The sequence below is a fragment of the Stereum hirsutum genome (genome assembly GCF_000264905.1).
Source record: "Stereum hirsutum FP-91666 SS1 unplaced genomic scaffold STEHIscaffold_6, whole genome shotgun sequence".
NCBI lineage: Eukaryota > Fungi > Basidiomycota > Agaricomycetes > Russulales > Stereaceae > Stereum > Stereum hirsutum.
Window position 1 is genome coordinate 1,749,463 of NW_006763136.1, and position 14,372 is coordinate 1,763,834.

General features: G+C 51.5%; 5 protein-coding genes across 5 annotated transcripts; 3 read left to right on the forward strand and 2 right to left on the reverse strand.

Moving 5' to 3' along the window:
• Positions 1-28: 28 nt before the first annotated feature.
• Positions 29-2,189, reverse strand: STEHIDRAFT_168250 (uncharacterized protein; the record flags this gene model as incomplete). Its single annotated transcript, XM_007303696.1, has 8 exons — positions 29-956; positions 1,024-1,224; positions 1,324-1,467; positions 1,530-1,645; positions 1,715-1,779; positions 1,838-1,911; positions 1,970-2,050; positions 2,115-2,189. 8 exons carry the CDS (start codon positions 2,187-2,189, stop codon positions 78-80), a joined length of 1,635 nt encoding a protein of 544 aa, XP_007303758.1. The 3' UTR covers positions 29-77.
• Positions 2,190-2,430: 241 nt separating this feature from the next.
• Positions 2,431-3,576, forward strand: STEHIDRAFT_121139 (uncharacterized protein). The gene is made up of 6 exons (XM_007303697.1): positions 2,431-2,523; positions 2,583-2,655; positions 2,721-2,773; positions 2,829-2,917; positions 2,974-3,372; positions 3,433-3,576. The coding sequence occupies exons 1-5, from the start codon at positions 2,435-2,437 to the stop codon at positions 3,360-3,362; spliced, it is 693 nt and encodes a 230-aa protein (XP_007303759.1). The 5' UTR covers positions 2,431-2,434; the 3' UTR covers positions 3,363-3,372; positions 3,433-3,576.
• A 469-nt stretch (positions 3,577-4,045) lies between these two features.
• Positions 4,046-5,238, forward strand: STEHIDRAFT_130884 (carbohydrate-binding module family 1 protein; the record flags this gene model as incomplete). Its single annotated transcript, XM_007303698.1, has 8 exons — positions 4,046-4,117; positions 4,180-4,201; positions 4,258-4,316; positions 4,372-4,503; positions 4,579-4,836; positions 4,912-4,953; positions 5,034-5,140; positions 5,211-5,238. The coding sequence occupies 8 exons, from the start codon at positions 4,046-4,048 to the stop codon at positions 5,236-5,238; spliced, it is 720 nt and encodes a 239-aa protein (XP_007303760.1).
• A 502-nt stretch (positions 5,239-5,740) lies between these two features.
• STEHIDRAFT_168253 (uncharacterized protein) lies at positions 5,741-11,257 on the reverse strand (the record flags this gene model as incomplete). The annotated part of the gene is made up of 14 exons (XM_007303699.1): positions 11,110-11,257; positions 10,621-10,924; positions 10,106-10,560; positions 9,815-10,032; positions 9,680-9,732; positions 9,535-9,607; positions 9,169-9,461; positions 8,734-8,912; positions 8,632-8,668; positions 8,100-8,565; positions 8,017-8,035; positions 7,801-7,959; positions 5,891-7,741; positions 5,741-5,818 (listed from the first exon to the last, which is right to left on the reverse strand). The coding sequence occupies exons 1-14, from the start codon at positions 11,161-11,163 to the stop codon at positions 5,741-5,743; spliced, it is 4,239 nt and encodes a 1,412-aa protein (XP_007303761.1). The 5' UTR covers positions 11,164-11,257.
• Positions 11,258-12,556: 1,299 nt separating this feature from the next.
• Positions 12,557-14,103, forward strand: STEHIDRAFT_168254 (uncharacterized protein; the record flags this gene model as incomplete). Its single annotated transcript, XM_007303700.1, has 10 exons — positions 12,557-12,620; positions 12,695-12,831; positions 12,888-13,037; positions 13,095-13,173; positions 13,236-13,344; positions 13,408-13,427; positions 13,493-13,569; positions 13,633-13,673; positions 13,740-13,809; positions 13,882-14,103. 10 exons carry the CDS (start codon positions 12,557-12,559, stop codon positions 14,101-14,103), a joined length of 969 nt encoding a protein of 322 aa, XP_007303762.1.
• Positions 14,104-14,372: the final 269 nt, after the last annotated feature.

Genomic DNA, 14,372 nt, shown 5'->3' on the forward strand with positions numbered 1-14,372 from the left:
CGTACACCCGTGTAGAAAGCACAAAGTTCATACACATATATTGCTTCACTACATCCCTCGCTCGTCGCTATGCAGCTTTACTCAGCAGCTACAGTTCCCCTGCCCAACCACTCCCCATAATACGCACAGTCCCTGGGATTCGTCGGCCCTCCATCCTTGCAAAACTCAAACACAGGGCACCTCCCACACGGAGCCTGGCTCCATCCTAATGCCACTCTTTCTTGACGGACGGCACGGTAGACGTAGGCACTGCCCGTAAACGCATCGACTTCAGAAGTTTCAGAGGCTACAGGAGAGGACGACCGGGCGCGTGATTTCGCTTTTGGTTTCTTGGAAGAGGACTTCGACTTGGACTTCGAGCGAGATCGGGATCGCGAGCGTTTGTGGGATTCTGAGTCTGAGGGTTCCGAGTCTGAGCCAGATTCTGATCCAGATTCGGATGAAGAGGCGAGGGATTTGGATTTGGAATTGGATCTTGACTTGGCTCCTGGCTTGGACTTCTTCTTCTTCTTGCCTTTGTCCACGTTTTCATCACCGTCACTGTCGTCTTCACTTCCACTCTCCTCGATCTTGCGCTTCTTGCTCTTACTCCTGTTCTTCTTCCCACCATCACTCTCACTTTCGCTGCCACTCTCCTCATCATCATCACTAACGTCCCTGCGCTTCCTCTTCTTGCCTTTGCCCTTCTCGTCGCTCCGTGACTTTGACTTCGATCTGGACTTGGACTTCTTTGGGGTAGATATCGCCTCGTCATCCGTCTCGCCCGACGCATCGTCGTCGCTCGTCTTGATCTTCACTTTTGACGATTTTCGTTTCTTGGAAGAGGACGACGAGTCGGGTTTGCTGCTTCGTTTCCGTTTCTTCTTGTCGGAATCAGAATCAGAGTCAGTCTCGGATTCGGACCCTGAGCCATCATCTGCGTTAGCTTCCCAGAGGGCTGCTCCGAACGCGGGAAGCTGACGCGAAATAAAATCATGTGTCAGCATACGATGCAAGTGAAGAGTTGGTGTAAGGAAGACCCACCTTCTCAACGTCCCCATCGAGCACGAGGACATTCAGCAGGCTCTCAACATGGGCCTCCGTCAGCTGCGTCTCCGTAATTCTACTCTTCTCCAGGAAGCTGAGGACGTGTTTAGAACTGGGGTATGATGGTGAATTGGAGATGGAAAAGAGTGGTTGCGAGGATTCGGGCATGTCTTCAGAGCGTTTTTGTTTCGGGAAACTCTGTGTGGCGAGATGTGGCGTCAGCGATGTCCCAGGATCGCATGTGAAGGGACTGAAGGAATGGGGAGAGGGGCAGGGAGGAGACAAAATAAGACGTACGCGATCCCGAATAAATCGAAGGCATGCACTGCATAGAAGCTTGATGAATTCTGTGTCGAGTTCGCCATCGGTATACCAGGGGCCACCTGTAAGTTCGACGGACGGTTCGAGGTGGGCCATCATGTAGAGTTTGCGTGTTGGATACTATACAAATATGAATGCATCAGCGTGTTACTGAATAAACACGAGCGTGTTTATGGACGAACCTTCACAGCACCAGTGAAGGGCTTGATAATCTGCTTCTGGGTAAGAGATTTCAGACATCGGTCAATGACGGTCTGATGAAGCTCAGTCTTGGCTTTCAGATGTTTTGTCCATATACCTGCTCACACAACAAGAGACAAGGCATGTCAGAAATAATAACGTATGGAGTGACCGGGCAGGGACGCACCGAGATTTCCAGCGGCCTGGATGTGACTCAGGACCATGTCTTCTTCGCCAGACATGCCCTTCTTACTGAAGGATGGCAATTATCAGAGCCCCTGCCATAAATCAAAATTGGAATAGTACCCACAGATCCATCTCTCCCTTCTGCACCGCACGATACAATAGGGTTCCTTTCGGGTCCTTCATCACTTTCAACATCCCCTATATATTCATCTCAGCTCAACGTCATACAGGCAGCATGCAGACTTGGATCGCGTACCGCAGCAGACAGAAAGTTTATGGCCTCTATGCGCTTGGAGGCGTCGCTCTCCAGCGCATCCATCTCCTTCTGTGTAAGAGGCTATAGCGCGTACAAAGCAAGCGTTAGTGTTCAGGAAACAATCGAACCGGGCGCTGGGACGCACCTTTCCAGCCGCAAGGGCGACTTGATGAAGCTTCTTCTCCAATGCATTGATCTTTCGACCTTTGGAAGAAGACATGGTAGTGGATGTCCAGCACTAAGCAGGATGGGCGCAAGCAGGTTCGAGGAAGAGAGACAGAAGGAAGTGCACGCCAGATGTTCGGGCTCTGTGCAGAAATGTGTGAATTTGCAATTCTGACCATGTGTGGCACTGATTGCCTCCGCGCAACGTCATTCAATTGTGGCACCGCTGCTACATCACTTGCTCTCCAACCGTCATCATCTTCGTGCTCTACTACCAAAACGCCATATATTCAGAGCGAAATGGACGCAAAAACTCTCGAGAAAGGCCAAGATGAGCTGTCCGCATACTTCGATAAGAGCGCCTCGACTGTAGGACAAGTATTTCATGGGTGTGTGCCATTGTTGTCTGGTGCCAACGTCTCTGGCTGAGCCGGTTACTGTACCTCAGGATCGAACAGAGATTCATTACACCCCTACTACAATTTGGAAGAAAGTCTTTTGCTACATGGCCCACCACCTCCGTACGTGTAATACTCGCGGTTTCATGGCATCAGTCCTGAAGGTCGTGTGCACATCACTTTTCTAGCTGTATTGCACTATCTTTTTGGCGTTGGCCGTTCCCCCGGTCTTGACATTCATGTAAGAGCTGGGGCTCGTTCGTATTTTGATATGTCGCTGACCGTCAACGTTTCAGCGGGTTCTCATTGTTCACCGTCATCGCGCTGGTCATCGTCGGACTCTGCGTGGCCTTCACCCTCTCCGTGATTCTCGTTTTGTTGTTCGGTATGATATCGTCTGCCTCGTTCTCTCATTACCACTCAACTAACATATTCTCATAGCCGCTATTCTTCTCGCCACTCTTTTTGTCAATCTCCTCATTGCAGCAATCCTCACTCTCGTAACCGTCCTCTTCTACGGCGGCTCCAGTCTCTTCGTCCTCGTCCGCGCTCATGGAGGCCAAGGTCTCTTCATGTGGGGCGAACAGATCAAGACACAGCTGACAGATGGCTTCAATGCTATTCCCAAGCCATCACAAACTGCTAACCCCATGAAATCCGAGAAGGGGGCCGATAATCAGCAGAACGCGGAGTCGGACTCGTCGGAGGATTCGGCTGTGGTTGTGAAAAGCGAAGAGACGGATTCGAGTAAAGATGATAAGACAGCAGTAACGACTCCTACCGGTACTGCGAGTGACGCAATGGCGAAGGGGAAGGATCTTTTGGGATGAAGAGATGGAGGTGAGTGCCCATACGTGATCATCTACTTAACTTTCGTGGACTGATGTTGACGGACAATAGCAGTTATGCCTTATTACCCTATTTCTGGACTCTATGGACATATTTTCTTATATACGACACTCAATTAGTTTGTACCAGCACCTGCTTTCTGTATGATTGCCGACATTCTTGTTTCTGCTTTCCTTGGGTTTGAGTGGCAATTCAAGTACCATTACAGACTCCGATTTCCGGACAGGCTTGACTCGATTATCTATACTGGTCCCTCGGTCTCAAACAAACGGCCGCAGAAGTGTCTTGGGGTGAGTTTCCAGTCTTTCTGAACTTCTCAATTTAGTTGACCGCGCCACCATTGGTGATCTTAGGCCGAGGCTCTGGCATTCTCTGACACTATGCATGCCATGCTCTGACAGTTTCTCCTTCATTCGAACTCGCGAACAACTTCCCTAAACACCTTCTGATCAACCGAAGAACTGCCGCCTTAGAGACATCATGCTCACTCTTCTCTAGTCACCGGTGCAAATACATCAACGGTCTTCACCCCGTCCGAGGAATAGCCAGTAGTTCGGATAACTAGAAGCATTGACAGCGCAGCTCGTTGACAATATAAAAATGACCGTTCTGACATGGTAGTCATACGTCTCGCTCCCTGGATTTTCCCTGAAGGCTGGCCAAAATGCTCTCATCTATCCTCGCCTCGGTTGCTCTGTTCGCTGGCGTGGCGGTGGCACAGACTGAGTACGGTCAGGTGTGTGTTATTCTACCTTTCGCGATGGTCATGATGTTCTGAAGAGATCGCACATTGTGTAGTGCGGAGGTCAAGGATGGAGTGGTAAGCTCATTGATTGTGGCCATGAGCTGACGGTTCCAGAACTAACCGGTCCGAAGGCGAAACGACATGTCCCTCCGGCTGGACCTGCACATACAGCAACGAATACTACTCCCAAGTATCTCTTCCAATGACTTCCCACTATCAAAATGTTAACGCTTTCGTTCGCACAGTGCTTGCCAGGGGCCAGCACCGGCACCCCTACTTCTGCTCCAGGAGGTGGTAGCGCAACCGCCACTTCCACTACCAGTGCTGCGAGTGGTACCACGACTCTCCAGTCAGGTTATTCCTTCATCCGTGCCGTCGTACGTCTTCTCCCTTGCACCTTTACGCCCTACAACGTTCTCATCCATCCCTTTCGCAAACCATTCTCGATACAGGAAGACCCCAACTTCCACAAGTACCTTCGCTCCGAAGCCGCCAACACTCCCACCACCGCCGTCCTCGGCGACCCCGACACCGCAGGGCAATTTATCATCACCGACGGTCAGCTGATCTACAACGCGAACGGGACGACACCCTTGTATGCTGTCGTTGAGGGGAGGGCGAACGATACGGTCACGAAGTTGGGAATGAGTTGGTCGACAGATCCGGCGAGCGGAGACAATGCGGGGACGTTCCAGTGGAGTGGGGACACGGTGAGATCCACATTCGTGACGGTTATTGTTGACAGGAATGTGATACTTATGGTCCGTGTGCTGTGGGCTTGGTAGCTTGAGTGGAGTATCCCAACTATCGACAGGCCTCAACTGAACGTGAGTGATTCTCTGCATCCTGTCACAAAAACCAGGCTGGCATCATCTTACCGAGTTTTATCTATTATTTTATCATGCAGGCCTGGCTCGTCTGCCCCGACGCGGATGACAACCTGCTCCTGTACATCAACCTCGGCAACTACGACTATATGACCCCTCCAGGATGCGCCGACGAGACTATTCACGCGTGAGTGATCTTGACATGCTCGTTCCCCCTAACGCGTTTTCTCCCAAATTGAACGTGTTTCAATTTGCAGTTATACTGGAGCCACGGCGACACCTTGAGGATCGTCTTGGGAGCTCAAGGGAGCGGCCCTGCAGGTCGCCGTTTGTGGTGCGGAAAATGTTCGTTCTCGTGAATAAGTGTAGGAGCGTAGGGTAGGCATCAAATAGTCTGCGAGACACGAATAAAAACAGGAACATATCGATAGTGGTACAGATTACTAGTGTCAATGTTCGAGACAACGTTATAGGTAGCACATGACTTGGAGTCGAAGTAAGGGTATGCAGAGACAGACTGTAAGCGATACACTAGTAATATTACATGAACAGACAAGAATCAAGGATCAAGGAGAAGAGTATATCAGATTATTCACAACACTGAAAGCTGATATTAGCCTCGAAAAAGTAGACGACAGCGCCAGACGGAATGCTCAGCTCGGGACGTGTGGGTTTAGTTGTGCTGTACAAATGTCAGAGTCGTATAGTATCATAACTTATCATCGTAAGGGGGAATTATTGTTCGTGACAAACCGAGCCAAGCTTTTGAGGGGCCATTTTAGGCGACCTAAACTTCAGTCTCCACGTCGGGCTGCCTAGACTCCATCGTGAAGTGCTCCTTCATAGAGTGCACACTCTGCTTAACCTACCACAAAACCACCCATCAACACTGGGTCGAAGATGTTCTCTCGAATCATGACAAGGGGACGAAACTCACGTTATCTTTCATCCACACTGCCGTCCTCGCAGGCTTAACTTGCATTACCCCCCTATGATCCATATGCAACTCCCTCTCCTGCTGCTTCCAATTCTTCAGCTTCTTCATCGGGCTCAACTTCTTCTTCGCAGAGGAGTCTCCGCTCGTCCCTTCACCACCTTCATAGCTGTCGCCCTCCGCTGTAGGTTCACCACTACCACTGCTTCCCGAGCCCGATCCGTATGACTCTCCATCACCCACGACGTCGTATCCCTCAGTGTCGCCGTCGCCGTGCTGATGACCGTCCTCCCGAAGCTCGGTCTCATCATCTTCCTCGGCCTTCTCATGGGACACCATCGTATTATCCTCCTCTTCAATATCGTGTCCATGCGCCGCTGTGTTCGAGTCGTTCCGAGTGGAAGTAGGAGATTGTGGCGAGATTGGTGACTGTGGCGACGTTTGCTGTGAGATCGGAGCGCCGTCATGGTAGTAGCCATCGGAGAAGGACGTATACTGCGTAGGAGCAGCAGACTGAAGACTTGTGTTCCTGCCTACACCAGCGCCACCCCGATCTCCATCAGGGCTATGTCCTGCTGTAGCCCTCGTCGATGAGTCCTTCGTCGCGTTGGTGGGGGCTCTCGAAGGACGGCTCGAGTCTCTAGTTTTCCGCTCTGGTGAATCAGGACCGCGATCATATCCGTCCGTTGCTCGGGTTGTCCAGGTGGCGACAGTAGGTGCCCGGGAAGGTAGGCTGGAGTTACGGGCGGGCGAGTGGCCATCAGCAGTCCGGTTCGACCAGTCATTCGTAGGAGCTGTGGATGGAACGCTTGAGTTTCGGTTCTGTCGTGCAGGTGAATGACCTGTATCAGCCACGTTCGACCAGTCATTCGTCCTTTGTGAGGGGAGACTCGAGTTCCTCGTCTTATCTGCGGGTGAGTGACCTGTGGTGGGGTTATTAGACCAATCGTTGGTGGACTGGCTTTTCTGCGTCGGCGAACGACCAGGTGGTATCTGCTCTCCTTGCCCACCATTCACATGGTTAGCCGCACCGTCCGGTTGGTGTTTCGCTGCTGCCGATGAATCGTTTCCCTTCTCCTCCGCGGGGGTCCCCATCGGCTGTGGCGTCTCCACCTTCTGCGGCGTCGCGACCTGCAACTCCCCAACTTCATCCCGCCCCCCATGTCTCCTCACCATCTCGACCTCATCCCACCTATCCTGCGCGGTCGCATTTTCACTCGTCAGCATCCCTCTGTGCGCCTCCGATATCCCAGGCAAGAACTGCACGTCCAACGTGATCGTCCCAATCCTGTTGAGCTTCTCCCTATCAGAGTCCCACGCGCCCAAATCGCCAGAGGGAGGAACGTAGTTCTGCTTCAACCTGGAATAATCTTTCCCCTCCTCCCTCCAAATCGGAATCTCGATCTTTCTCTCCTCCCGATCCACGATATCGCGCAACCAAAGCACGCCAAGCGCATGTTTCCCCTTCGTGATCCCACCATGCTTGAACGCAACGACCAAAGCAGCGCTATACCTCTGCCTCACAGGCAGCACCGTCTCCGCCTCCTCCTTCATCCAAACAATCTCCCCATCTCCTCTAACGTCGACAGCATGCCTCGCGACCTTCTGCTCCATCGAGGTCGTAGTCGTTTTCAGACGGAGCTCACACTTTTCCAAGTCTTTCTCAGACCCGTCAGTGCGCACGCTCACATCCCGAACGTGGAGCGTTCCGGTATCGAAGCCACGGAGGTTGGGCGGGAGTTTGGCGGCGACGGGGCGGAAGAGGACGGAGATGCGGATGCGGCCATGACCTAGGCCGTGTTCGAGGTGGTAGACACGGGTGAGTTGGGAAGCGTTTACGAAGAGGTCCGATAACTGTGATGTTTGGGTGAGCGTGGCTGCAGTCCGGGACAAAATGGGGGATGTTGAATTACCTTGAGCAAAACCACACCGAGAATGGCGTCGTTCTCCCGCATGCGAGAATCCTTGACAGTGATGGTGACGTGGGACGTACGCCAGTCGCGAATGAATCTTTCGCAACCAGCGTTGAAAATCGGAGAACTGCTGATGGGCTTGACACGAGTTTGATATATCTGCAGGCAAAGCATGTTACGATGATTTCACAGAAGGATCCGGTAAGACAAACGTACCAGCTCGTCGTTCAAAGAACTATCGCCACAAACCGTCGGTCAGTACGCTCGCTAGTTCTAAAATAAATAGAAAATATACGCACATCGTACAATAGCTCGAGGGCAGCCCTTCCCCTTCCTCCTTCTCTGCCCCCTCATCACTCCCCTTCTCCGTCTCCTCCACCCCCATCCCCACACCCTCCTTAACCTTCCTCCTAACCCCCAAACCCCCCTCATCCCCCTTCCTACCTCCCCTCCCCACCCCCAACTCCCTAATCTCATGCACCTGCACCCCCACAATCCCACTCACCCACTCCTCGTCCGGCGGACACACCAGCACCGCCGCCTCGAGATCATTCAGTGCAACATCCTTCGCCTCCTTGAACTCGTTCGATTCGCGCAGGTCTTCGGGGATCCCGGGGTCGACGCCGGAGGTCTTGTGGGCCTCGGAGGGCGCCAGTTTGCCGAAGTAGCCGATTGTGAATTCGACGGTTCCGGGACGGTCGGAGGAGTCAGGGGAGGTGAGGTGCGCGATGCGACGGTGGGGCTCGTTTTTGTGCCGCATGAGGTCTGCGTATGTGCACCGTCAGATATGCCATGTTATGTCGTCAAATGTGGAGTGAACGGTAAACCCACCAGTGATATCCACATTAACATACCCCATCATATCGTCCTATAAGCCATCCTATCAATATCAAACATCGCTACCCCAAACAGTCGTGAACACACAAAACGTACCGCACTCGCCCTATCCGAATCCCAAAGCTGGACACTCAATTCCTCCTTCAGCCTCACCACGTTCAGATCCACAGGCAAGATCGCCACCTCCTCAAACACAGGGTTCAGGTCGCCCTTAATGATCCTCGTGGAAAAGAGCGGTTTGCCAAGTTGGGAGAACGTCAAGGTAATGTAGGGATCTGATGATTCTAGTATTTAGCAACACGGAAGTCAGATGTAAATGAATACCGGTGGTGCGGAGCGAGGGCGAGCCGGGAAGGAAGAGACGAAGTATTCAAACCATCGGATGCATGAGTTTGCCGTATTGTGAATATATCCGTGGGATCAGGTGCACAGAGGTTGGGTAGTGTCAGGGATAGGTGAAGTCGCATATTTCAGGATGATAATCGAATAGACCAGTTGGGGAATGGGAAGAAGAAATGGGAAGGAACTAACCTGAACTTCCCGTCGTATCCATCTTCTTGATCCCAGTCGCCCTATGTATATGAACAACAAGCACGCCCAACGCCGCCGTATCCTTCGAGACGTCGCTTCCCCCGATCAACCTCTGCATATCGAGGATCAGCGACTTCGGGGCGACGTATTCCGCCGCGGCGGTGTCGATGGAGGAAGAGATAAAGCCAGAGATGAAGGGGAGGTTCATCACGTTGGGAAGGGCGCGGGACATGGCTGTGACGCCGATGTCGATGCGGGGGAGGCCGAGGAGGGTTACTAGAGTTGTTTTTACACTGGGGAGGTATAAAAAATAAAATAAGACCATGAGAGGGACGTTGATAAGATTGGGTAGAAGTAGAAACTTACAATGGTGGGTCCGGGATGAGTTGAAGGCGGACCCGTGCGGTTCCAATGGCGCCCTTCATCTCGACCCAGACAGCTGTGGCGTAAGAAGGAACGTCAACGCCGCAATTCCCACGAATAGGACGAGGGAAAAGTAAGGTCGACATACGGACGCTGACTCCTACCAAGCTACTTATTCCAAGGAAGAAGTCGATCAACAGGCTATATTACAGCAACAAGCGAGAAGAAAAAACCAGAGTTGTAATTTTACGCTATGTCTGAGCAAGAAAAAGAGGCCACTCACTGAGCGTTCTTCGCTTTGCTTGAAGCGTTAGTTCCACTAGGCACAGCACGGTAGGCAAATGAAACCTCGAGGTTTACATGATCCCCACTGAGCATTTCACGGTCTTCCGTGTCCAAAGACTCGAGCGCGTCTTTCGTGTCTCCATCCGGAAGTGCTCGAATGGACGTGATCCGCACTGGGTTCTCGCCCAAGCCAAGGTCGGACACACGTACAGAATGCTACAAGCAATCATCCGGAGGTATTCAGCAGTTTATTTATATAGTGAGGAATTTAGGTGATAGGAGAGCGTACAATGAACGACGGAACCGACCCCTGCATAATATCCTCCAACATATCCACCAACGAGCTAAACAAATCCGGATTCATAACCGGCCAAAGGCACCTCAACAGGGAGTTCGCCCACTCCGCGCTTTCTTTCATTCTCTCCTCTGCTTCTACCTCCCCGTCCCTATCCAAATCATCCCCAGCTCGGAGCCCCCGGATGCGTTCGGAGTGCCATTCACGGGTGTCGAAGGAGTAGTGGGCGGTGTTGCGAAGTTTGTTGAGAAGGGTGAGGGTTACAACGGCGGCCGGGGCGAGGCCGAGTATTAGGCGAAGGAGGGAACCGAACCAGGATGAGGAGGTCAGGGAAGGTAAGAGTGGCAGGGGTAGGAATAGGAACAGGAGGGAAGCAGCGTATGTTGCAGCGAGGGTGTGGATGCTCTTCGTTGACGTCATCAGAATTTGGTCTCTATGTTCATCCCAGTCTTCACAGATATATTATATCAGAAACTGTCATGTTAATTTCAGCAGAACGAAGTGCGCACCTGGTTCAGGCAATTCCATCTTCAACACATTCTCTCCGGGCTGCGTGTCCTCGTCGCCCTTCATGTTCCTGATAGTAACCATGTCGCCCGTCGTCGGATCCCTCACATGCACCGGGACACCTTTCTCCAACCTCTGCGCCCTCGATTCTGTCTGCTTCTCGTCGTCCTGTTGGTCACTTGCTCCCTGGTCCGCGCTCTGCATTTGCTTCGCCTTCGCCTCTGTGGCCTTCTGCGGTGAGATGAGGGACTTGAGGTTCGTGGTCACCTTTGGGATGGGATTTTTCCCCGAGTATGGCTCTGAGAGCTTGTGTGCCATGGTTGGTCACGGTGGGTTGGTACGGTCGTGTGTTGTAGTAATGCAGTCGAGGGGGGTCGTGGTCGTCGTGGATTCAAGAAATATAAATCGTTATGGTGGTTAGAAGAAAGAAAGACGTAGCGTTGGTGAGGATTGGGGAAGGTTTGTGAGTGGCGGTCATAGTTTATATTTACCTTGCTCTTCACTCCCTTGCCGAGTCTTCGCATCAACCCCACACGCGCGGGCATGACGTCGACTCCTCACCCAGCCAGCCTCACCATCCACTGGGGGTTCTTTCGTCTCCAAGCAGAGATGGTTAGATGAGTCTATTATATGAGTTTGCGAGCAGCTATGTCTACGGCATAATGTCGCAAGGGACATGATGGGTGGCACTAGCACTGCGAGGAAACTGTCCAACCAAAGTTGGCCTCGCGAGCTTCAAATTCGTCGGACCCGGCGAGTTGGCGAGATGACGTCGATTTGAGCTCACAACCGGCGGCACCAAGCCTCGCTTGGAAGAATTAGCCGAGTGGACTCCAACACCTCCACTACGCCTCCTGGGAGCCTCGAGGCAAAACTTAGTCGCCGTTCGACACTCCTTGGAATCAGCTGCCGCTCAGACAATAAATTTGACGAGGCGTTTTCATCTAGTCTTGACAATATCTCATGCTTTGGGAACCTGGCCAGCGCTGTCCACACTGTGCATCTATCTTTGGCTTTCTTTCAATTTCTCGCTCCGATGCAGGACCACTGTGTGGACTCTCGACTTAACAAATCGCCTATGCTTCAGTATACAACTAATCACCATCCAAATCATGGAGCAATCTGTCACATGATTCGTTTCACAAGCCCCACGGTTTAGGAACACGAGAATAAAGCGTGTCGTCCTCCCCGCACCCTCTCTGCAACTGCGGCGTGTTATTCCGAACAAAATGGCCCGTTGGCATACTCATGTCTCCATCTGTCAGTGTGTTTATTCACCAAGTTTTGAATGGCGGTTGATTTTGCCCACCCAGACGGCTACAATGGCGCTACCATCCTCCCGCGTTATCAACTTTGGTTGTGACTCTTCGCTCGTGTTCCGGATTCAGATTGAACGGTAGTCTGACGATTCTTGCGCAAAATTCGGAACTTGAACACGCACTCCTCCGGCGTCAATATCACTCACGAGCTTAGTGAGCATCTTGAGGTCGGCATAGATTTCAAGCTGGGTTCTCACTATCTGCCGCCGACTTGAATCAACATCTCCTTCAAGTGTTATGGACTAAGCAGGGTAAGCACCAACCAGTCAACATGACGTGGGGTGCCTGATGTGGTCTATACATACACGTCTCGTGCTTTGCCAACATCCTGATATAGGCTGTCTCTGGACCTCTCGAGCCATCGCCATGACTGGTGTGGCCACGAGTTATGTCGACCTGTAGCCTCGAAGGAAGCAAGTGATGCCCCCTTTTGAAGGCTCATTGTCTCTCTTTGGACTTGTAACCGTGTCTCACAAGCGGCGTATGTGACCGTTGCACAAGATCAGGTGTGTTAGTGATGCCTACACGAGTTCTTGATCTTGATGCGCGCACAGTCTGGCTAGCTACCCTGATACTTATGCCCCCACATCTACGAATCTGGTGAGTGGCCGTTGCAAGTATGCCTCAAGTCCCCCTAGCACCTGTCGAACTAGGCGCGATAGTCGTCGAGAGCTTGTTCATGGGTCAGTATCAGTCCTCTCACTCAAATGTCCAAAAAAGACGCGGGCGCGCTGACTCAGTTATGGCTTTGTACTAGGTGCCTACCTGGTCACTTTCGCAGTCAGCGTTCACTTCCTGTTTTTTAAACGCTTTCGCCACCATAATTCGGCACGATCTACCCCGAGGTCACCAATGACTATCATCTGCCTGGTTCTTTTCTTGTGCATCATGGCTGTATGTCCACCCTCTATACTTGGAGTGAACGTACATGCTGACAAATTCGCATATAGCACTGGATCCTCGACATCATCAGGCTTTTCGACGCTTTCATCAGCAAGAAGAGCGATCCTGTAGCCTTTTATTCGGTGCTATCCGATGGCAAGAACGTTGCCAGGTCATTCCTTTATAACTTTGAGACCTTTTGCGCTGATTCCATCATGGTAATCACCGTTTCACCTCTTAACAAAACTCTGAGTTTGTGACGTCTTCATCCCTAGGCGTATCGTCTGTATCATGTCTGGGGACGTTCTCTCAAAATATGTATCTTGCCCGTGCTCACGACTTCAATGATCGCCAGTACGCGTCTATGCACTTTCACATCTCAAACTAACGCTCCCAAGCTAATACACTATCTCTAGTTGCTGGAATAGGCATTACTGTCCAATTTGCCTCGATCCAACCAAATATCGATGTGTTCACCTCTGAGTGTGGTCGCTGGATCACAACGCTGTTCAGTGCTACATTGATGTAGGTACCGTTCTAATAAAATCTCATGAGTTGATAGTGGTCTATAGCACCTGCTTCTACTAGCACAAACGTGTATTCTAGCAGTAAGCCTCCTGCGTGAAATTTGGCTGCGTTTTCTGTCGTTCTGATATACTTGCTTCGTTCCCAGCGCTCATCGCATACCGCATCTGGAAGAGCCATACAGCTGTGAAGCAATCCAAATTCGGTTGGTCCGCGGCCGTCCCAGTGAGTGACACGAACTTGGATATGTTCGTGATCTAGCTAAACTTGAGCATCGCTGTAAACCAGCGGGCGATACACATCGTCGTCGAGAGCGCTGCCATCTATACGTAAGTCTTCTTCCAACTTACCCAGACCAGTATTGATCTTCCCTCCTGCCCTTCTTTATTTGACAGCGCGTGTACTCTGATCACATTCATCGCCTATCTGGTCGAGTCGAATATTCAATATGCTGCGTTTGACGCGGTCTGTCTCTCCTGCCCAACTCCCGATGCTCCCGACGTACCGCTAATCGTGTGTCATCTTTATTATACACAGACGAGCCCCGTCATTGGCTTCGTATTCTGTTTGATCATCGTTCGCGTCCAAGTCACCAAGACCACTGCATCCCGGAGCGACGCCGAGACTCGGGCCTATCCAATGCAGCCGATACATCCTGTTATGATTAGTATCGAGAGCGAAGTCGTATCTGATGGGCGGGCGTCCTACAAGGGTGGTGATTGTGATGCGAACGCCGTTGCGGACAGTACTAGTGTTTGACGGTGCCCTATTTTCGCTCAATTCCCTCAGGCTTTCTGGCACTTGTCTTGTATTGACTATACTCCTCTGCAATCTTTACATGTACCTTTTTTGTTTGTACGAATATGAATTTGCCTCCAGACTATATCTGACCGGAGGTGTCCTGCATACTTCCTTGATTCGAGCTTCTCAGTGTTGGAGGACTGTGGCTGACTTTCAATCTCCGAAGAATATTTCCATTCTCCGCTTTTTTCTCTTTCTTTTTTTTTTTTTTTTTTTTTTTTTTTAAA

Excerpts from the sequence above, each read along its gene's own strand:
- STEHIDRAFT_121139 (XM_007303697.1), top strand. The coding sequence starts at position 2,435 with ATGGACGCAAAAACTCTCGAGAAAGGCCAAGATGAGCTGTCCGCATAC. Across the intron at positions 2,524-2,582 it reads GTAGGACAAGTATTTCATGG|GATCGAACAGAGATTCATTA; the intron begins GTGTGTGCCATT and ends ACTGTACCTCAG. Across the intron at positions 2,774-2,828 it reads CCCCCGGTCTTGACATTCAT|CGGGTTCTCATTGTTCACCG; the intron begins GTAAGAGCTGGG and ends TCAACGTTTCAG.